Source organism: Agelaius tricolor, unplaced genomic scaffold, assembly GCF_023055355.1.
Source record: "Agelaius tricolor isolate 1412-34295 unplaced genomic scaffold, bAgeTri1.0.p SCAF_5, whole genome shotgun sequence".
Taxonomy (NCBI): Eukaryota; Metazoa; Chordata; class Aves; order Passeriformes; family Icteridae; genus Agelaius; species Agelaius tricolor.
In genome coordinates this window covers 24,502,620-24,525,565 of record NW_027269265.1, presented here as the reverse complement: position 1 = coordinate 24,525,565, position 22,946 = coordinate 24,502,620, and the positions used below count along the sequence as shown (strand labels likewise).

At 38.1% G+C, this 22,946-nt stretch overlaps 1 protein-coding gene across 4 annotated transcripts in view; it reads left to right on the top strand.

Moving 5' to 3' along the window:
• MIPOL1 (mirror-image polydactyly 1) overlaps nt 1–22,946 on the top strand; it is a 187,692-nt gene that overhangs the window by 122,016 nt on the left and 42,730 nt on the right. For all 4 annotated transcript variants that reach the window (XM_071426861.1, XM_071426863.1, XM_071426862.1 and 1 more), the window contains one exon: nt 14,552–14,646. In XM_071426861.1, the coding sequence (XP_071282962.1) occupies nt 14,552–14,646 (95 nt within the window). The remainder of the gene's footprint in view (nt 1–14,551; nt 14,647–22,946) is intronic.

Here is a 22,946-nt window from a genome sequence, read left to right as displayed (position 1 = left end):
AATCATAAAGTGATCGATCAAGATAAACATACTTCCCCCATTTTAGTGCTAGGGAAACTTAATTCCAAGAAGTGAAGTGAATATCCTTAGGATTTGATTACGTGCCTGAGACTAGAATCTAACTCTCTAGAGAGATGGCCCCCATCTTTAATAATTTCTTTATTACATATTGTATAATAAAATTTCCCAACAGGTAGGAATAGCCGTCTGCACATTGCAGTCATTTATGGTAAAATTGAATGCAAAGAAAGGCATATGGGTGAAACTGAGTGAATGATGACTGACATCTAGTCATAGTCACCTGAAAGAGAAAGCATTTCTTAATCAGCAAGACATTAAAAATAAGTAAAAGGCTTAAAAAATTAGAAAAATTGTGGTGTTTTGGGGTTTTTTCCTGATTATATTTCCCCTACTGTTTGCATATTAAGTGACCTTGACACAATGCAGATAGGAAGCAGACATAGCAACTTACTGTTCTACTCATTTTCTAAAATTAACCATATATTCCAGTAATATTCAATAACAGTACCTTGGTTATTGAAACGCATAACCTTTTTGCTGCTTTTATCACCTGTATTATCCATAGGAGATAATTACTGCAAAGCAGCTGGCTGTTGATTTTAGAGAGCATCAATTGTTCTCCTGTCCCAGCTGTTGGCTAATAAGGACAGTCAACACATCTGTTTCAACAGCTGGTAATTAACAAAAGCCTAATTGCTGCAACTCTTTTAACAACAGATCTATGAAAGAGTAGGGATGTGGAGGAATATTATTTACTCTGTTCTCGGCACTTTCTGTGACCAGTTTCTTTTTCCTTTTTCTACTTTGAACACCACTGCCTTTGTCTGACACACTGAATGGCAGGACAGCACAATATGGTAATCCAGAGCTTAAGTTTTTCAGATCTCTGGTGCTGTTTCTTATTGCAACATTTCTTTGCTAAGTTGCAAGATGAAATGGATCAAAAGCATTTTGTGGAGTCTCATACAACGGAGATAATCTACTACAGTATGCTTATGCAATAGGGCTGCCAATCCAGCAGCTTCCAAAAGAAAGTAATGGGTTTCCCTGTTTGTGGATGAGTTTAATAGCTCTGCAGCCCTTCCCCAAAAAAGTGTCATCATTCTGAAATGATAGTTATTTAAGAATTCTTTTACTGCTTTTCAGATGCTTTGTAAAATTTGTTGTACAGTCTTTTTTCTTTCCTCTGATGAGACCCACATATGTTTTTTAGTTTGAAAGTAAATGGCAGGTGGCACCTTGCACTGCAGAAATATCTCATCATTTTATTGCTACAGAATTGGAGAGGGATCTGCACAATGGTTGTCTAAATATCTACATTTATAGTATCAGTCGTCAAACACTAATTCAAAGAAGTTTCTCTTAATTAGACTTATCCTTGGGTACAGCACACATGTAATTGGAATACTTGTCACTAAATAGAGAGAATGCATGTATACAAATACAGGGAAATGTTAATCCCATTGAAGTCAACAGTGAACTTCTGTTGGCTTCAATGGGTCAGGATTTTCCCTGAAAAAACCAAATTTTCTTAAAAGCCGGAGACAAATTTGGCATTCATTGTGCTCCCCATGAAAAGAAAGTATTCAAGCATTAATGGATCTATGGCTGAAGTATTATGCAAGTCAGGCATGTATTACAGATTGTGTGAAAGACTTGAGCAAATAAAAATTTCTAAGAAATAGCATTTAAAGTGGTATTTTGAAATGATAAACTGATGATGAAAATTGTGATTCTTTGGTAAAAGTTAGTCAAGATCACTTGATTAAACTTGTCTTACTAACATTTCAGTTGGCAAATATTTCTGTACACTGAGTTCTTAATTGTCTGCTGGGCATGTTGAAAGGTATAAAAGAAATTCTCCTCAAGTGCTTGCCATTGACAGAATACAGATTGCATAATTAAAAATATTCTGGCAAGACAAGTTTAGTTCAGCAGGTGTTCAAGTTGAGAAATGTCTAATAGAAGAAAAACTAGAATATATACTCTGAATGACTAAAAACAAAAGCATTGGTTAAAATTTTAAGAAATTAACACAGAGAAGTGTTTACTGTCTGGGTTTATCATGAAGATTTTTTGTACACAACAATCTTTGTTGATCAAAATTATGTTTTCAGTGTTGCACAAAATAAACATTCTCTAGTAGATTATACTGTTGAAAATTGCTGAAAGATTTGATAGTTGAGAAAAATGTTTATCTTTTCAGTGGATTATAGTATTTTATTTCACATATTAACAATTTTAAAGAAAATTATCATGGGTAATGTATCTCTTTTCTCATTCACTTCCCTTACTCCAAAGATTACAATATTACTTTTTTTCCCAGTTGAAATGTAGTTGAGTCTGAGTTGCAACAGAAATTCAAGCAACTAAGCACCAAAACATACATAGAAACAGAAAAAAATGTTTTTGCCCAATGCAAAGATCTACTAGAATGTAACTGAATGTAGAAGGTAATATGATTACCTTATAAAAAAATAGTAGATTTTTAACAGAAAGGAGCAAAACTCTGTAGTATCAGAACATACTTTTGAGTCCTAAGTGAAGGTAACTCACCTGTATCAACAGATCTCTCTAACAGTATAGCATCCATAAAAAACCATGGATGGATCCATTGCCTGCTGATTTGATAGGAAAGTGCCCTCTATGGAATTTTCTCCTGTACTATTTTCAAACAAATGTTTTCTATAAATACTTAAATGTATGTTCTCACAAACACATCCATTTTCTTTTCTTAGTTTAAGTCCTTTCTCTGAATTCTACTTGGGTAGAAAGCATTGCTGTAAGATTGTGGAGAAAGCAAGATTCAGGGAGTTGTTCTGTTCAGAATCAACTACTCAGACTCAACATGACTGATCCCTTTTACACCGGTAGCATTGCAACAATAGAGACTGAAACTGTTCTAAACTATCTGTTGAGAATGTTTGCATCACAGGAGACATGATGGTGGCTTGTTCACAGTGTCTCAGAAATCCATGGTCACTCCAGTTGCGCAAGTAGCTCAAGGTCATGGTGCCTACAGCCAGCCTCAAGTGCAGACATGGAGCTCCTGTCTTTTTCCCAAAACTGCTAGGCATGACATAATCCAGCTGGAGAAAGAACTCAAACTGTCTTGCTATATTGTTTGATAAGAACTTCAGAAATCAAATGAGAAGTACTAACAGACTTGCATTTGAGAATGTCTTAGTATTTATGCTCTGCACATGTCAGTGTGGGGCATACTCATGGATTCTTTCTTATTCCTAAATTTCCTGATAACAGATACTTTTATTCAATAACTGCGGTTTTTTTTCTTTTCCTAGATGTAGCAATTGCTTTTGAACTCAGCACTTTGATTCTGTGTTTCTTTGTATACAAAAATATCAGATTAATTTGAGTATGTATACCTGCTAGTCATATGGTGAAGACCACAAGGTGAAGTAATAAACACTAACTCTTAATCTCTTAGCTGCCTTTCCTTCCAAATCCTGGAAGAGTAATATGATGTAACTGGGCCAATTCATATTTATAGTCCTTTACAGACTCATGACTTTTATGAAAGAATTTTAGTTAAATTCTGATAATGTGATTAGACACTGCTGCCTTCTTGAAGGCATCCTTGCCTTCTTGAAATGGAGATGTGGATGACCCCTGTTTAACAGCTGTGTGCCTCACCAGCTTACTGGGAATGAGAGAAAGTCAGATTTATCAACCTTAATCAAGTTAATTAAGCCCTTATTAGTTGACAAGACTAGTTATCTGAACATAGACTAGTAACAAAAATAGGATCACAGCATGGACGTGCACAATGGCATGCAACCATTCATGCATTATTTTAGAGAAATCCCTGGCGTGGTTTTAACCCACTATCCCAGATGATGCTTTTGAACCATACTATGTGCTAGGGCCTATGGCCCTTTGACAGTCTGATGTCAGCAGCCCTTCCTTTTAGGAAGGTGAATGGGAGAGAACTCTTGACCATTTTTTAACATGAGTAAAGTCATGCCAGTAGATCTCAAGGTCGGAACATAATTTCTGGTCTGTTCTTTTTACAGCAATAGAGAGTTGGGTGCTGTGGTTAGTTCAGGGTCTGTTAGTGGACCCTCAAAAATGTTCCAGATGGAGAGTCCTGAGAGCACAGAGTTTCTGGCTGCTGCACAGATAAAACATGTCTGGTTGTAATATGAACTTTTTTCTGTTATTCTGCCAGTACAGTTCTGCCCCAAACTGGATAAGACACTTTTGGGGCTGAGGGTAAAGTTGTTTTATTGAATAGGTCTTTGTTACCACAAAGCTTCTGAGACAACATGACATTACGTTTTGGATCATGTGCTGACAATTTGCTGTTTGTGGCAGATACTGACATCAAATCATAGGTGGCCAAAGTAATTTTTGTGGACAAAGGGTTTATCATGGTTGCTGACATTTGAAGCTTTCCCAGAGTAACCTGCCAGTAGGACTCAGACACCACCTGGAAGGTTTCTTCAGCTCGCTCCACTTACACAGTTGTTTCCTTCTTGATTTTCCCTAAGAAGATTGCCAGTAAAATTTCATATATAGTGCAATCATCTTCATGGTATGAAGTCAGGCCTCTCAGAGTTGAAGGAAACATGCCTATCCTTAAAGTAAATCAGGAATGGTTTTTATCCTTTGTTTTAAACTTCTATTTGGTAACCTGATATGTCTTCAAGGGACTATCTGTTTTCCAGTCCAGTTACCAATAGAGCCATGAAGAGGTACATGGTTACACCATGCCCAAAGCAATATCCTTTATTTTACTTTCAAATAAGAGAAGTTTCTCTGTATTGCTGATGTTTTTCCATTGTTTATTTGAATTTGCTTTTTCCAAATAGATTTTTAGATGAGAAAAAAAGTTTGTGATGTCACCAAGGCCAAACCTGAATTACAGAAAATGAAGTAATGTTTCCTTTCCACAGGTCCACAGCTGTAAATGGTATTTAATCTGAGAAGTAAAGAAATTAATTGACGTGTGTTATTTTCATATAGATTGTAAATCCATGACTACTGTGCAGAAATTGCAGTCATGAATGGGTTTTTCTTTCTCTATTAAAACAAAGTATTCTTGATTGTTTTCTTTTTATGTTCTTTTTACAGTGTACATTGTGATTTAGTAGTGAGTCAAGCATCTACCTACCTGTATATAGAGTCCTATCTATTTGCTCTTTAAAGCACCCCCAGATTGTGTTCTTAATAAAATCCCTCCTACCAAAAGGTCAGTGTCTCTGCACATGGAGTTACCGATGTGCAAAGCCCAGTCCAGCTATGAATGTGTACTTTGGAGCTGTCATCCTTGGAATTTTTCAGGGGCCTTTTTGTCATCCACTATAGTTATATCTTAGCTAAAGTAAGACTTACAGTCTCATTAGGTAGTTATCCATATGCACAGTAGGCATGTATGATGGTATCTCTGGGGTTTTTAACCTATGTGTGCAAAAGAATAGAAACCATAAATGAAATCTTCACCCTGGGAAGTCAATTGCAGTTTTGTGTCAACCTCACAAGGGCAGAATTCCAAATGAATCGTCCTCATTCCCTAAATCATTCTTTAAAACGAAATGCTTCCATGTATTAGTCTCACAGTCTTATCAGGTGCCTTGGATTGTCCTTTGATTTTTCCTGCAATTTTCAGTATATCAGTATACTGCTTGGAAAAAGTATAGCTTATTACATAATAATACTGCAGATGATGAAGAAAATTTGTCTCATCATATCTAAGGTTAGATGAGCAAATCCTTAATTCTCACTGAAACTTATCATGAGCATTTCATATAGATACTTTCTTACATAATGTGGTAATTGATGAATTATAGAATCATAGGTTGGAAGGGACTTTGAAGTTCATCTAAGTCCAATCTATCTGCTATGAGCAGAGACACCTTTCACTAGGCCAGGTTGCTCAGAGCTCCATCCAACCTGGCCTTGAACACCTCCAGGGATAGGCCCACTTCTGTGGGCAAATCTGCATGTAATATGTGCTTGTAAAGGAGCAAACTGCTTCTTAAGTACTGCTGGCACAGTGAGCTTCTTCCCAATGTGGTGTGATCGCGTAGTACAAGAATAAGGCATCACATGTCAGGCATAATGATATTGTTTGCTTTTATTGTAATAAAATTAACCAGATACATATCTAGTCTCAGCAAAATTGCTATTGTATTCTTTCGTTTTCTTTCTCAGAGCAGTCAAAAGCTATTTGGTGATTTTTTTTTTCCTTCTAATTGCACAATCTGTGTAGAATTTGTTGTGACCCGTTGCTAATGTCCCAGTCACAACAGGATCTCTTAGAAATGAACAACCATGCAAGCAATGTTGATCTGGTATGATAATGTATTCTCACTGGGGAATTTGTTGTGATGGAGACAAGAGTGTAAATGTCAGATAGTGGCATCTCTTACAAGTCGTCCGAAAAACTCCTTAAAAATATTAAATTAGGGGTAGCATAAAGGCTGAGTTGAGGAAAGTTACATAAGATGGAGGTGAAGCACAACACTTCTGGAAAATGACAATTCCATTTTTTCTTTTAAAAAGAAGATTTCAGGGTTAAAACTTTTAATTACGATAAGAGAAAACATTAACATATTCTTTGCAAGGCAAATGAAAATCATACCGTTTTAAAAGCCACTGTTGATGTTCTCACATCATGTATGGGAAAGCCCTTATTTCAGCTCCCTGATCCAAGTTTGTCACCCTCAAACATTTTCATGGCTGAATTCTGGAGTTCATCTTCTTTTCCATGACGTATCCCTGTTTGGATCTGCTTTTCACATGTTTAGCCATTTTAAAAAAATATTTTTGTCAGCTGCGGAGAGAGAAGCGAGACAATGATAGTCACCAGAACCATGGATAATTCACATAACTTTGGAGCAGGGAAGCAGTATCACTGGGAAGAGTCCACCAGGACGCCCAGAGTGGGTTAATGCAAGAACCTGGGAGTCAGCTTAGGTTTCTGCATTCAAAACAAATAACCTAATCACAAGGCTGGGGAGGAGTTCTCTCTTCTCTCAGAAATCCTGTCTGACATTCCTCAGAAATACTTCCATCTAAACCAGTGTATCTTCACAATGCAGTGGGATAATGCTTTTGATTAAAAAAAAAAAAAAAGTTTCATTACAGCTATTTATTTGGACCAACAGTAGTATTAGATTGTAGCATAAAATATTATGATTAATTGTTTCATCCTGCTGCAAACTCATAAAGGTCATGTTTGCTGTTGAGATGCCTTTCCTTTGTGCCCAAAGGGAATGTCAACCCGGGTGTGGTTGTGGCAGAGGGTTGGTGAGGGCTGCAACTTAAAGGCTGTTAAGAGTTCCCACAATTGCCAGCCTTACCCTGAAATTCACATACACAGATAACCCTCAGCTGGTTCTTTATTGTGTTTTTTCTAGCTATAGTGATCCTCCACAGCAGCGCAGATCCAGCAGGGACTAGTAATACAGTTCTCCATTTACTCTTAATTTGAGACAGGTTTAGAAAAACTATTTCTGTTAGAAAAATTGTGTGTTGAGAAACAACTTTGCATGAATTTCTAATAATTTCAGTTACAATTCCAAACTTTTCCAGCTCAGTTTATCACCTAGAAGTTTTATTTGGTGAATATTGAAACCTACATTTCAAACTTCAGAAGTAAAACATTTAATTCTTATATTTTAAATTTGGACTTATTCTTGTTAACGGTGTATTTCATGATGTGTCAATATTTTCTAACAACTACTATAGTAAGTTCTAATTTTACCTTTTAATTTTTAAAGTCATCAAGGCCAGCTGATACTTAAATGCAAGTTGAAACATTTTATCTAATTTTCTAGGTCAATGTGTCCCCTTTGTATTGTAATGAAACAGTTTGACACTTCAGCAGGGTGATTAAAACAAAAAGGAGATTGCTTAGTGTGTTATTAGAGTGCTAGCCATTTTCAGTCCTCTCGTTAGCTGGAGTCTTTTCCTTGACCCTGAAAACCTCTGATCCCCTAATTAATGAGACAAGTGCTTATATTCCTTTCTAGATCAAAGCATTACCTGCTTGTATTGTTGGTGAAACAATTTGATGTGTTGACACTTTGATATAGAAAATAAGATGAGCTGTTGTAATCTGCACTAAGTAGCAGCTGCTAACGTAAAAATAACAGAACGGTTAGAAGTTGGATCTCATATGTGTCACAACATGACCTGCTCTATCAGGCAGTGTGTATCTCTATTACTGACATGATGTGTAAAATGTAGAAGCGTTAAAAATAGTGTAAGATTAAAATATTTCATCAGTTTATTTTTTTTTTACAGAGTTGAGGGGGTTTTTGCTCATTCTAATTCAGAATGAAAGAAATCTTTATTTGCCTTCCCAATCTCCTGTTGCCCTGAGTAGACACCTGAGCTCTTCCTATCCAGCTAGCCTGCTAATATCAGCAGAAACATACTTCTTCCTCACAAGAAATGGGAGCGATTCTCTGTTGTCTGTTTGAGGCTCCATTCCATTTCAGACCCCAGATGACAACATAGGACCTAGAGTGGAGAGACTGCCATTTTCCCCCTTTACTGCCATTTTTCCCCTTTCCCCCTTTGCAGCTCTACCAAATGTATATGACTGAGACCATAAATTGTAGAAATTAACTTGGAGATCCTCGGATTTCTCACGCAACCTTCTTCTAATCCATGGGAATAGCCTGTGTCAGTAGAAAGCAAAATGCTGGTAGTGACCATTACAGAGTGAAGGAATAGTGCATTAAACTCATGCATTTACATGTATCTCAGTCAAGCCAAGGGAAATCGTACTGGGTAGAAAGGGTGCCCATTCTAAATGAGTCAGTTATAATTTCCATGCAAATAAAGTACAAATAAGTTCTCCACAAGAAGGGTACTTATTAAGCAAGGAAGTTATGTCTTAGAAAACAGGAGATATAGAGACAAATGAAAATTGCCTGAGGTTAAGCTAAATTTGCCCTTGAAATGGAAATTGAAACAAACAATAGTGTAACAACTGAAATGAGAACAAGGAAAGAGGAAATATGCCACTGGTCTGAGAATGGCACGGAGATCCGGGGTAATTCTGGATTAGGTCTAAAAGTGTGTGATTTTAATTTTTGTTTCTCTCAGCATTGAGCAATGAAGATGCCAGCTGTGAGGACAAGGATTAAGAAAAGTGAATGTATGCAAATGGAGTACATGGCAGCTGTTCAATAGATTATTGTGCTTGCATTGGGTTAATGCATGGTTTCCATCCCCAGTTCTGAAAGAGCTGGTACCTGAAATTCCAGGAATGATAGTAAAGTTCTTTAATAAATCTTATGAGGTTGTGTGCAGTGTAATGACAGGGAATTAGCAGAGAGCATCTATATTTAGAAGGAGAAAAATGTAATTTTGACAACTGTAGACCAGTTAGTCTTTATTGTCCAGTCTTCAGAGTAAATTTAGGAGGAAAATATTTTTAAAGCATGGATCCATCAAGAGTGAATTGCTGTACAATTTTCACACAAGCATGATCATGCAAGAATTCTTTGATATGATAACTGATTATTTAGACAAGGAAACTTTTTTAATATAACCTGACACATAAGCTTATAGGTTGTGCCATATAGAAAATTATTAATTACAGTGGGGAATGCGTATATTGTTATTTTACAAGCAGGCACAAGCTTAATGTGGGAAATGCTGCTTGCTGCTCGCTGGGTTCACCCAGCATCTCCTCTTTGGAAGAATGGGCACATTTAGCTCATGTCTGTCTGCAAAATGTCATGTACCCATGAAGGAGATGAGGGATTAGTCAAAGGCAATAAGGAACTAGTTAGCAGGAAGGCAGCAGCAAACAGATTTGAAGGAAGAAATGTTAAGGTCCAAGGATTTCACTAGTGGAATTTCTCTCCAATTTCTTACCAGCTGGTGCTGAACCAGTTTTCTTTAATGCTGTCATTGAGAACCTTTGGCAGGAAGAGCAGCAATGCGCCAACAAAATTGCTTGATGATACAGAGCTGGGAATTGTTTTTAATAAGGCATGGAGATATTATTAATACAAAGTAGGTTCAAGCTGTCTTGCAGAAAGATTGGGATGGCCTCAAGTACTGGAAAAACAAAAGCAGTGGGGTGGAAATTCGGTGCCAAGTGTAAGGTATTATCTTTTCAGGATGAATAAGAGTTTCCATTGTCAACTGGGTAATACCAGTGTGCAGAACAGGCTGGAGGGTGACTGGGAACAAAAAGAGTACAAGAATGTGTCAGGTGAGAGGTTTCCACTGGCATGAGTACAGAGTACTGAGGAGACATGCATTTAAATTGATCAGGGTAATGAAGAGCTTGCTTAGTGAGAGGTAACAGAAAAGGTTGTTTGTTTAGCCTATCTCAGAAAGGAAAAATAAATGCTTATTATAAATATATATATATGTTGTCTATAAATGCATGAGGAAATAAATAAATTAAAATAAAGCTATGAAACTTTATTAGTGAAGTTAATTGGATTTTTTTTCTTTTGTATTGGATATTGAAGAGTCTTACAAAAGCCATCTCTCACACAAAGGTGAGGTTCCAGAGAGAACCTGACAGCATAGGAGGCTGTGTGTTCTTACCTCTTTCAATTTAGATTAGAGTTGAGGGGGCTCATGTTCGCTCTGGAGGAATTAGGAAAAGATAAATACTAGTTTTGTCCTATGTTTTCCTTTGCTTATGTCTTGTATTTTTCCAGATGTTGTGGTAAGAAAACGCATGACATTGTTCCTTTAAATGTCTTGAAGCAAAAGCAACAGCAAAAAGATCAGTACCAAGATTTTCTTTAGTTGAGATCAGCTATTTTAAGTTTGATAGGTAGCAATTAGATTTTATATTTAATTGGAAAATTTAAATTTTCACCAAAAAACTGCTAAAATGCAAAATGGGAAAATAAAGAAACAACAATTCTTATTTGCAGGAAGGTGGACAGAGAATGGGTAAGGATCTATCCACATTAAACCAAATATGAAAGTGTAGGAACTTCTGGACAAAACAAAATCTTCAGGAATATTTTTCACAGTATCCAAGTAATCAGAATACCCTTTCAGGGTTGAAAAGGAGCTTTGCTGAGAGTGACACCTATACCATAAGGTGACCAAGCTCACCTCTAAAGTGACCTTTTCATGGGAAACCACCACTAGAGGAACCTGTGTATAATTCTTCTTCTTTACCCTACCTTCCAAAACAATTTAATCAAAACAAATAAATTTCTGTGAAAAGTTCTGATTTCCACAGCTTGACATTTTCCAGAAGAACAATATTTTGTTAAAAAGTTCTCAAGCAGCTATTGTTATTATTAGAGGTGAGCTCATGCAGGATTTTTGCCATATGCAGTATGGATGGATTTCAATATACATTTAGGAGTCTTCCAAATTCTTTATTGTAGAGCAGATGCCATTATTTTAGTTAGCAATTTAACTTTGTGATGAGCACTGCTTTGCTTTCCTTCTTCTAGTGAAGGAAGACATCTCTGCCTTGTGAGGATATTTGACTCTTTTATTTGTGTTTACCACCCTTCAGGGCTGTGAACAATGGGTCATTTTGTCGCATGGCTGCATGCTGTGCACAGCGACTCTTGTGCTTGGATTTTTGTTGGTCTCATGAAGCTTCCTAGTATCAACTCCACTGGAAGTTACTGAGGAGGCTAACAAATGTCTGTTTTTCTTCCCTTCACTTTTTGTAGCTCTTGGGTTTGTTGATTTTTTTTAAATCCAAATAACCTGATTTTGTTGATATTTTTATTGGTACAAACCCAGATGCAAACCCAGTCAAATCAGTGCAGTTTTTTTCTGCTGAAAAACTGACATAAATGGTAGTCTTAAGGCTCTAATGCCTCTGACTCTTGTCCTGAATGGCAAGTGGAACATGAGGTGTATTTTTTATGATAGTTCTCCAAAGAGACTAGCCGTTAATCTCTCTGAGTAGGTGTGTCAGCTGCAAACATTTCCTTCCAGTCTACCATTTCAATCACACTTCACAGTACACTGAAAATTGGCAAGGATGTTAATTACTGGCCTCTAGAACAAACCACCTACTTTGATTCAAGTGTGTTTTCCAATTTTTAAGAATGTTGTTTCACCTACAGAACAGTATAATTACAGAAAATAGCTTGGTTTGGCTAACATCTTGTGTTCTGTGAGTTCTGCTTGCAAGGCAGCAAGCTGCACCAGGCAAGAGGCTCACCTGCAGAGGATTTTAACCTCCTTCTGACAGAAGTTAGGGCTTGCCAGCATGCAGTACATTGTTTTCAGTATCAGAAGCTCAAAACCACTGTCACTCAGATGTTAAACATTAACGCTTTCTGCTTTTAAAGCTGAAGGAACGCCCCCCATATAGTAAGAAAGTTTTTATTCACCAAGGAACTTCCTGTTAAAACTTTATGGAAGTCTCTCACAGGAGCAATTGCAGCCGTGGGTCCTGTACCTGGGCAGTGCAAAACCCTGGGTGCAACATGACCCACCGAGCAGCACGGTTCAGAGACTGCTTGTGTAGCTGCATTTGTGCAATGCAGTGTTCAATAAAATTTGTCAGGAATCAGCCAAGTATCCAGGACATGATTAATCAACCAGCAGAATGAATTGCCCATAGATGATTGGGAGTTGACAGTAAACAGTAAAACACCTGCCTTGAAGACTTACAGACAAACAGGAAACAGAAGCAAGCGGGAGCCCTGTTTTAGGAGAGAGATTTTGAAGCATACAGGCAGAGTTGTTCATGATTATACAGTGAGTTTGGCAGACTTAGAGGCTGAACTATGTGCATTCCCCTTCATGGGTTTGTAGCTCATATAACAGGTCTTTAATTTACCAAGAAACTTTTCCGCAAGACTGTCCTGAAGAGTTGGCAGAATCCACAGTTGACATTTCTCACACATGTGCCTCTTGGTTAAGGGCCCTACAATTTGTACAATTAATAACTTACACCATGAATTAAAAACATTGGAAAGCAGCCCAATGCTCAGGCTCATGAGTCAAGGAATTGCTGTGGAAGCCTGATCTTATTTGTTGTTACAATAATAAATCACCCACTGATTTATTTATATGGTACCTGGGCCCTCAAGGCAGTCCTGCAGTGCTATTGAAACTGGACTTTTAAAATTAATGGTGATTAAGCTATAGACCCATATTAAATATGCATGAATACTTATTTCTCCCTGCCTCCTCTTTAACTGTAAGGCCTGTTGGGGCTGGCTACCTTCCTGAATTACAAGCCACATGCTGCAATTTCTATTATGGTCATGAGTGAATGATTCACACTCCCTTCAGTGTGAATCAAGGATGGGAGGGGGAGTGTCCGGTGGGGCTCACAGATGGGAGATGAAGGTGATTGCTCAAGGATTCCCTCACCCCTCTATAAACCAGATCCTGGGTAAGAATGCACCCAGATCCCAGCGTGTACTGTCGGTGCCAGTCTCTGCAGTCCCTGCTGCTCATTGCCTGCCACTGCTCAGGGTCCTGGTTATCCAGCAGCTCTTCTGCTGCTAACATCAGCCAGGGGCTGTTACCATGGGAGCTGCCCTTAACAGCCAGGGAGCCACGTGCAGACCAGAGTCCTGTGTCAGTAGTTCATGGCCAAGGGCCTTGCTTCACTTTCTATATGTTGGTCAACAGTTTTGCAGTATAGCAACACATATGTATCATATGAAATGTGTTTGCTGATAACCACTTGGCTGAACTGAAGAGTTCTAACCTTAGATATTCAAAAAACTTACATGGGAGAAGCCATTCAAAACATGATCCTGCTAGTGCAGAAATCATGAAAAAAAAATAGAAAAATTTCAATGCTAGAAAAAGAAAGAATATTTCATAATAATTAAATAGGCTGGGGTAGTGCTAATTTGCTTCCTGGTAGCTGGTACAGTGCTGTGTTTTAGATTCAGTATGCAAATAATGTTGATAACTGATGTTTTAGATGTTGCTAAGTGGTGTTTGCCCCAAGTCAAGGACTTTCAGTGTGTCCTGCACTGCCAGTGAGGAGGTGCACAAGAAGCTGGGAGGGAGCATGGTCAGGAAAACTGACCAAAGTGACCAAAGGGACATTCTGTGTGATAAAATATCACACCCAGTATATAAAATGGGGGGTGTTACCAGGAAAGGGTGTGATCACAGCTCAGGGACAGGCTTGGCATTAGTCAGCAGGTGGTGGTATCAGTTGTATTGTGCATCACTTGCCTGTCTTGGGACTTATCTCCCTCTGTCCCTCTCCTTTTTATTACAATTACTCATATTATTATTATTATTATTATTATTATTATTATTATTATTATTATATTTTACTTTGTTTCAATTATTTAACTGTTCTTATCTCAATCAACAAGTTTGATTTTCTCTTCTTTCTTTTTCTGATTCTTCTCACCATGCCATCAGTTGGAGGAAGGAGAAGTGACCAAGCAGCTGCATGGTACTTAGTTCCTGGCTGGGGTTAAACCACAACACTATGTTACATACAGCAGTATAACTCTATGTGTGCAGTTATAATGGTTGAAATTATTGCAGAGATTGATGTGTTTTCAAAAAAGTATGGATGTTCTGAATAAATTGGTTATCAATGTTTATCATTTCACAGGCAGAATTGATAGCTTTGCAACAAGAAAAGGAAGCTGCTCTTCAACAGTGCAAAAAACTAGAAGAAGAAATCCAAACATTGCGTGTTTATTACAGGTAAAGTGATTGATTCTAATATGAATGAGTGACTCATAGGGGAAATTTTCTGTACGATGTCTGACTGAGTGAGGAAATGGCCTTATCAAGTAGGTATTTGTTGGAAAAATGTGAATACATCAATGAATCAAAGCCTGCATTTCTGCTTTACTGCTCACCAACCACCTCTTTGAAATAGGAGTCCCTTTCTTATAGCCTGAATTTTGTATTAGTTTCTTCTAAGGGAAGTGAAAAGTTGTTGGTGGTTGATTTTTGCATTAAAAAGCTGTGCTATGGCAATATGATCATTTAAAAACACATGGACAAAGGAACCAGATTACATAAATGCTTGTTTCTTCCCTGATTGTTTGCACATACCTAACTTACTCAATATAGATTTTAAAATAAAAAATCTGTAATTCTAAAATACTGGTTTCTTCTTCAACCCCAATATATGTGCCTTTTAATTCCTCATGTTCTGTAGCAGTATGGAGAATGAGAGAAATGCCCATTCTCATTAATTTAGGTGGGCTGCACTGAACATTTGCATGGATCAGTGGGTTTTAGTCCCTAAGGAAAAGCTCTGTGTGGTCTAGTGAAGGAGTTAGGTTGTTTTATGGAGTGATGTTGGGTTACAGCTCTCATTTCATCCTGACCTCCTGTGTGAGAGGGGATACAGAGCTGCCAGCAGGTTAAAGGCAGGAGAATTGGCATCAACACAGCTGAAAATTGTGAATCTGAAGGCTGAATGTCTGTGATGAGGGATGTGGGCTACAGAGGTAAATAATAAATACAGTGTGAATACTATACTCATTGGAAATAAAGAGGACTAGTTATTTATGTCTAAAAAGCATTTGAAATAGCAGAACTGTGTATGTTTTCAGTGTTTCAGCATTAAAAAGTAAAAAATACTCAGGTTTCTAGAGGTTTTTCAAGTTTCCCCTTCTCATTAAGTTTATTAAAACCTTGGAGGGAAGTTTCAAGAGCAACTTTTGTTCCTAAATCTCATAGGCATTTATTTAAAGCCTGTTAATAGTGAATAGAAACCCCAAGCAATTTGTGATTATTGCATTTAATGAATTTGGTCAGCATTTAGTGTGTGCACAAATTATGGTATGATTTACCAAGCTGGAAAGAATTTATTATGGTGCCCTTTTTAGTCGTTTAAATGGGGTGGTTTTTTTGAATAATTTAAAAACTGAAATGCAATTTTTTTAATTGATATTTTAGAAATTAGGAATTTGCTTGTGTTGGTCTATAGACATTTTAGGAGATTTTCACTGATTTTTGAGTCACATTTTTGGCCTATGCTATCAAGTTTGCACTAACATTTGATGGTTAACAAGTACAGTAGGCAGCAACAGCCATTTACTTGTTGAAATGCTTTAAATTCCAGAAATATCAACAATAATGACTTGCAGGAATCAGCATTAGAATGTATCATGTTATTAACTTATAGCTCTTAATTTGATCAGTCAAAATTTCACTGTAAGTTGGCTGACAGCATTTGCAAAATCTATCTAGAAGGTGTGGAAATGCTCACCTGATTATCCCCTGGAGCAAGAGCTATTGTAGCACTACTGATTTTTACAAGTTATAACATCCAAAGTAGAAGATTTTATCTCCTACCTACCTCACTGTTCTAGAGGCTAATGTGTTCCAGAGTGGACCCACGGGGTGGCTGATTGAGGTTGGCAGGGACCTCTGGAGGTGGTCTTGTCCAGCTCTGCTCAGGCAGGGCCACTGAGACCTGGTTACCCAGGTCCACATCCAGAGGGGTTTTAAATGTCTTTAAGTATGGAGATTCCACAACCTCTCTGTATGGAAACACTGTCTTAAGCATACAAAGACATGACTTGAAAAGCCAGAGGCCACCTGGAGCTGAACTTGCAAGGGTTGTAAAACAAGGATTCCTATAAGTGCATAAGCAGCAACATTTAATTTCTCAGGCCTGTCTTTTGATTTGGTTAGAAATTAATTGCACCATTGTGAGGCTTCTTATGAACTTGACATTTTGGTTACAGTTTCCTTTAAGTTACATGAACATCTGCAGCCCTTGTCATCCAATAGTGTGACAGTACTTTAAACACATGCCAAATGAAACAGAAAAGAATATATGTCACATGTGCATAAAGCTTTGGGAACTGTACCAGGCCAAGGGTGGGATGGCCACAGTAATTATGAATGACAAGGCAGACAGTGCATTTCCCAAGCCATCCCAAATGAATGAAAATTTGCACTCTGATTTGTATGTGAAAGGGACACATGTATAGATGTCTGCTGGGTCTTTTTATCTCCTCATAGTGCTTGCCATGCTATGGTAGTCTAGAACAAGCACTGGGAGTGTTTTTAGACAGTCTGTTTTGAACTGGGGTAGAAGTTTGCTGCTTTGATCCAAGTGAGTTAGCTGTATGATTTGCTGTTCAAGACTGTATTCCCTGAAGTTGCTTCTCTTTTTTGGATTTCATAATTCCCCAGTGACCAAAATATAGGCTTCCACACATGCTCCAATCTTCATGAGAGCTGTCAAACTGCAATGTGACAATGCCGGGTGCACATTCCCTTCACCTACTGTTCTCTCATGTCTTCACCAGATTCTTACACTTTCTGTCATAAGCCCCAGCATGACAGGAGCTTAACAATTGGCTCATTAGGTGACTTCTCCTTTTGCTACTAGGTCTTCCCTGGCCTTCCAAAAAGCATTTATCCTACTTTATTCTTTTTCTCCTTTTTTTAACTGAGATTTCTATGAGTCATGGTTTAGGAATGGTACTCCCCAGTTTAGTGGTCTTGCTGAGACTCTCCAAAACACATGCCACTCACTCATTCCCCCTTCTCCCTCCCACTTCTTCCCCTGCAACAGGATGGAAAAGAGAATTGGAGGCAAAGAAGGTGAATATCAGGAGTTAAGAATAATTTACTGCAAACAGCAATGAGACAAGAAAATGAACAGTAACAGCTACAATATTAATTTTAAAAGCATACAAAAGAGAGAGAGTGATTCACATGCACAGTTCTAACCCCAACCCAACCACAGCCACACTGTCCCAATGGGAAGGAACCCCTTCTCCCCAGAAAAGACTCCCTTCTCCCCCAGCTGGAAAATGTCATGAGATGGTACAGAATATCCTCTGGGTCATAGCCATGCTCCCTCCTGGCTACTGCAGAAACTTACCCTGTGCTGGCCAGAACCAGGACACTACATCATCCTTTAACTTAGAAGAAACAAATTTAAGAAAACAAAAACAAATAAGCAAACAAAACAGAACAAAACAAAACAACTCAACAACGACAAAGAAAGAAAACAAAACTAGAGGCTTCCATTAAAGCATACAAGTAATACCTACATCACTTGTACTTGTGCCTTAACACACAATAACATTTCAAGGATTTGGTCACAAAAGTAATGACTATGTGTGTATATTAACTATTTTGTATGCATACATGTGTAAACAATGACATTAAAATGTGCATTTTTATACCAACCTGACTTTCACTAACATTAGCATAATTCAGGAAAAGCAAAGTGCCATTTGATCATACAAAATCAGGGGAGAGATACTTAGGTCCAGACTATCTGTATGTTTAAGTAAGTACACACAGACATGCCTACAGGAGGGAAACAAGTGGAGACCTTCAAGGGAAAAATACAAAATCCCCTTCTATTATCTCCACAGGAAAGATTCTAGGTATCTAGGATACACTCTTCAGATTTGGGTCCCCAGTAAAAGTAAGACATCTATAAATTGGAGAAAGTTTGACAGAGGGCAACTGGTACAGTCAGGAAGCCATAGCATTTGCAATGTAAAGAGAGACCAAGGGTAGTGCTCTTGTACAGCCTGGGAAATAAAAAATATTCCTTTCTTTGTTGGCTCCAGGGGGACCTAATGGCAGCCTAACAGAGTCTGTGCAGAGGTTGTCAAGAAAGGCGACCTCTCACAGTGCTCCATGACAACAGGGTGAGGAACAACTGACTTGAATTGAAACAAGAGCATTTCAGACAGGTTACAAGGGAAAACTTGTTCCACAGGGGCTGTCCATCATTGGAATAAGTTGCCAGAGAGGTTTTACCATCTCCATCCTTGGAGATTTCCAATGTCTAACGTCAAAAAGTCATGAGCAACATGGAGGGATCTCATATTGATATCACTTTGAGAAGAAGTTAGATTCCACTGGAGACTGCCAGTGGTCACTTCCAACCTCATTATTCTACAATTCTCTGATCTGGTAGCTGCCTGTGTTTGAAGACATTCATTTTTTTTCCTCCAATTGTGAAAGAAGTAAACCGCACTTCTTTTCAGGTGAAGTGAAAAGCAAATCCTAACTGAAACTGGAGCTTCATGGAAATCCGTAATGGCCTAACCCAAAATTTAAATTAGCTTTTGCAGATATAATGAGGAAACATTTCTTTCCCTCTGACTTTTGACTTTTTGAAAAGAAAGTATATCCCAGAACAGTTTCAGTCTTTTTTAGAAGGGACAGAGAAGTGAAATGGAATTAAAAAGGGGGAAGAAGCTAATTCAGATACATAAGGGACAAGAAGCTGGCTACAAATTCAGTTTGGCAAGTTCTGTGCTTCTGTTTGTTCTTCTTGTGTTGTCTCTGTGTCAAGTTTCAAAAAGAAAATTGTGTTTTCTGGATGCTAACTCAAAAATACATACCAGGAATTATAATTTGCATAAGAGTTAGGAATAGCATAGAATTTCTCTCTTACTAATAGAATTGTTTCCACACAGTGCTCTTTAAGCTAGAGATTAATGCAAATCATGAGATCCTCAGGGACCAAAGAAGGCTATATCCAAATAACCAGTTTTGAAGTACGTGGCAGTGTTAATCCCACTACCTCTTTCCCATATACCTCTGTTGTTTGAACATCATCACAAGTTTTTTATTTGCATATTGTCAGTTATGTGATCTGGAAATTTTATAATCAGGTTCCTTCTTCCCCTAGATTTATATGCTGAGTGTGACACCATATTGGTGTGGGGTATGCCTTTGGTCAGTTGTAGTCAGCTGTTCCAGCTGTGTCTGTATCCAACTTCTTGTGCACCCCCCGCCTGCTCACTGCTGGAGTGGTGTGAAAAGCAAAAAGGCCTTGACTCTATGTGAGTAATACTCAGGAACAACTGAAACATCCATGTGTTAGCAACACTTTTTTTCAACACAAATCCAAAATGTACCCTATACCAGCTACTATGAAGAAAATTAACTCTATCCCAGTCAAAAGCAATATAATGTTGCAAAGTAATGGGAATATGTAAGTTATGGTGAGCATGGGAGCAAAAGATGCCTTATTTTACAGTTATGTGATGGTTCTCAGCAATGAAATAGAAGATTAACTTCAGTAAGGCTCCTTGTACTAATAAGTACAATTACCTGAAATAATTATTTTTAGATTCAAACTTTCAGTCAATAGGGGTAGTTTCTCTGCATGCAATGTCAGCAGTTTTCTGGCTCCCTAACCAGTTGTAGCACTTTATAAGTTAAAAACTATTGAAGACATCTAACAGAATTTAAGTCTACAAGTTTCAATGCTTACAATACTTCAATTGGAATACTTGGAAATCATGTTTAAGTGGCACAAGCAAATGGTCTAAATAGCAGTTAGTTTTATGGAGGTCCATATATTTTTCCCATGAAGTCTCTTGTAAAATGATATGGAAGTTCTTTTTTTTTTTTAAAGACTGAGATTGATAAATGTGAAAGTAGAAAATCAAGAAGGTTTTTTATTATTTCCCCAAATAAAGAACTTATAGGCTCAGGGGCAAACTCAATTTTCATCTTAATTACAGAACTGAATCACCCTGTAACAGGCAAAACAGATGAAGAAAGATATTTTGTAAGCCATTACTTCTAGTCCTGAATAAAAAGACTTTTCTATTCAAGCTTTGGATACAGTTGTGTGTGTTTAATTTACTTCCATTCTATAGTTTCATGACTGATGTTATGGAATATAATACTCAGATGGTGCCATTTCAACCATGCTCCATGGACTCTGTGTATGGATATAGAATGGTGTAATTCTTGCTGTTAGAATGTTGCTTTCATTCCAGTTTTAAGGGCTGTTAAAAACTATAAATATTTCTACCTAAAAGTCAATATTCATCTTCACAGCCACTGCAGTAGCAAGTCAGAATACAATAAATAGCCTAAATAGTCAGATTCCTGTACTCTGACTGACCCCTGCTCAAACATTTCAGCCTGTTTGTTCTGCCATCTCTCAGTTTTCTTCAGAGTTCTCTCAGTCTGATTTTCCTCAGGGAAACACAATGTGTAGCAGAAGGTTAGGCTGCTCTACCATCCAGTTTCCCAGCCCAAATGAACTGGAACCCATTTACAGTGGGATTAGTGAAGCTGCAACCACTAATGCAGAGTGGTGATCTCAGTTCTTCCTCTGACGTAATAGCAGGCTGCCTTAAGCACCTGTCCTAGCAGTTTACCTCAGAGAACTGGTCTTTTCATACCTGGGTTTTTTTTATCTCACTTTTTCAGTTATGGCCGTTGACTCATTTTCCTGCTCGTTTCATCCTGTCTGCTTGCTTCTGTTCTGGCAGTTGTTGTCATTGTGTCAGTACTAGTTGCTTAAGACATAACATGGTGTAATTACAGTCATTAAGAAGAATGACCACGCAATGGTATCACTGTAAACCACACAGTTCTTTTTGAAGAGCAGTTTTGGATCATGGAGAGGACATCAGTTGTGTTTTAAGTATTTCCTGTTCTTGCAGCAGAGACTTCTATTTTATTGAAGAGTTTCAGACACCTGACATTAAACATAAACCTTCAGCTAATTAAATTTCCCACTTACAAGCACAGAATAGGTTCTTTTTATATACCAAAGAGATGAGGGGCTTGGACATGCAGTGGGAGACCGTGTAATGCATGTTTTGGAGGAACCTAACCTGCTCCAGCTTGATCCAGCCAAGCATATAGAAAGCCATGAATCTGTAAGGGAACACTAGGGTTTTTATTTGTCTTCTGTTATAACAAAAGAAAGGCAGGGACTGTCTCTCTGTTTGTTTATTGAACTGAGTGTTAAAATTGGTAGAAAATTGGGGTGGAGAAATACTGCTGTCTTTAAATCAGATTGGTTAAAGACACATTTTCTCTCAGCAATCCAGGGAGGTTTCTGTGAATCTTTGGTCAAATTGTGGGGTTGAGGGGAGCCAACACCCTGATTATTTGGAATCTATGTGTTTAGTCTTCTCCTCCTCTGTTTTGTGCCACTTTGCAGTGAGGTGCTGCAGCCCCAAAAGAATCGGGATTTTAGGTGAGTTTTTCTCACTCTGCAGTCTCATAAGCATTTTCCCACTAGTAAGCCCCTATGTCCTCTGTGACTTCTTTCCTTTGTCACTTTATTGCTTGTGCAATCACAGCTCTTGCTGGTGTCACAGGAGATAAAAGTCCAAGGTTTGGGGGCTGTTTCATGAACTGGATCAGACAGCCGAAGGGGGGAAGACTGATCAGTGAGCTGCTCTCACTGGAAAGCAGCTGCATGAGGTTTTGCTGGTGCTACTGAGATGGCTGTATTTCTCAGTGGCTTGGTGCAGGTGAGCAGTAAAGGCAGAGCCCTCCCTTGCTATCCTTGTGTATTTCACACTTTATTGAATTTATTATCCTCCTGTCCCTGCCCCATTCCCAGACTTCTTGTTCTCCAGCTTGGAATTGATTATGGTCTCACTTGGTGCATTTGTTCAACTTTCTAACAGTAATATAGTCAGAGACACTGACTTTAGAAATAAATCTGTGGATAGAAAAATTTATTTGGAACATGGCAGACCAGACTCACATCCATTCTCCAGTTAGTATTTGACCATTTGCAAAGAAAAAGGATGGTGGAGAGAAACTCCAGTATGTACCATAGGCTTGATGCTTACAGTGGCAGTTTGGCAGGCAATGAAAAGGCGAAGCAGTATCTGAACCTGCTGTGGGCTTGTGGGTATCTAATTTTTTTGCCCTCCAATGAAATATTTTAGCCATCAGCATGTCTTTAATCTTTCTGTGTCTCTCATTCATTTAGAAACACACAAAAAAAATTTGAATGTTTTTCTTCTTGCCCTGACATGACTTTAAAAGTTTTCCTATCTCACTGGGAAAAAAAAAAATTTAGCATGGAGAAACACTTTCTAACTCAGCTTTAGTGATTTATGAACTTTGAGAGGGAGGAAGCACTGAACTGTCAAAGATCCAAGGCACCTGATGGAATAACAAACCACCTCACACCATCCCTGCAACCAGAATGTAATACACTCAAATTGCCTTGTGCTGCTGTTGGATTGGTCTGACTGACACTTCATGAAATCTTTGTGCCTAATGTTTCC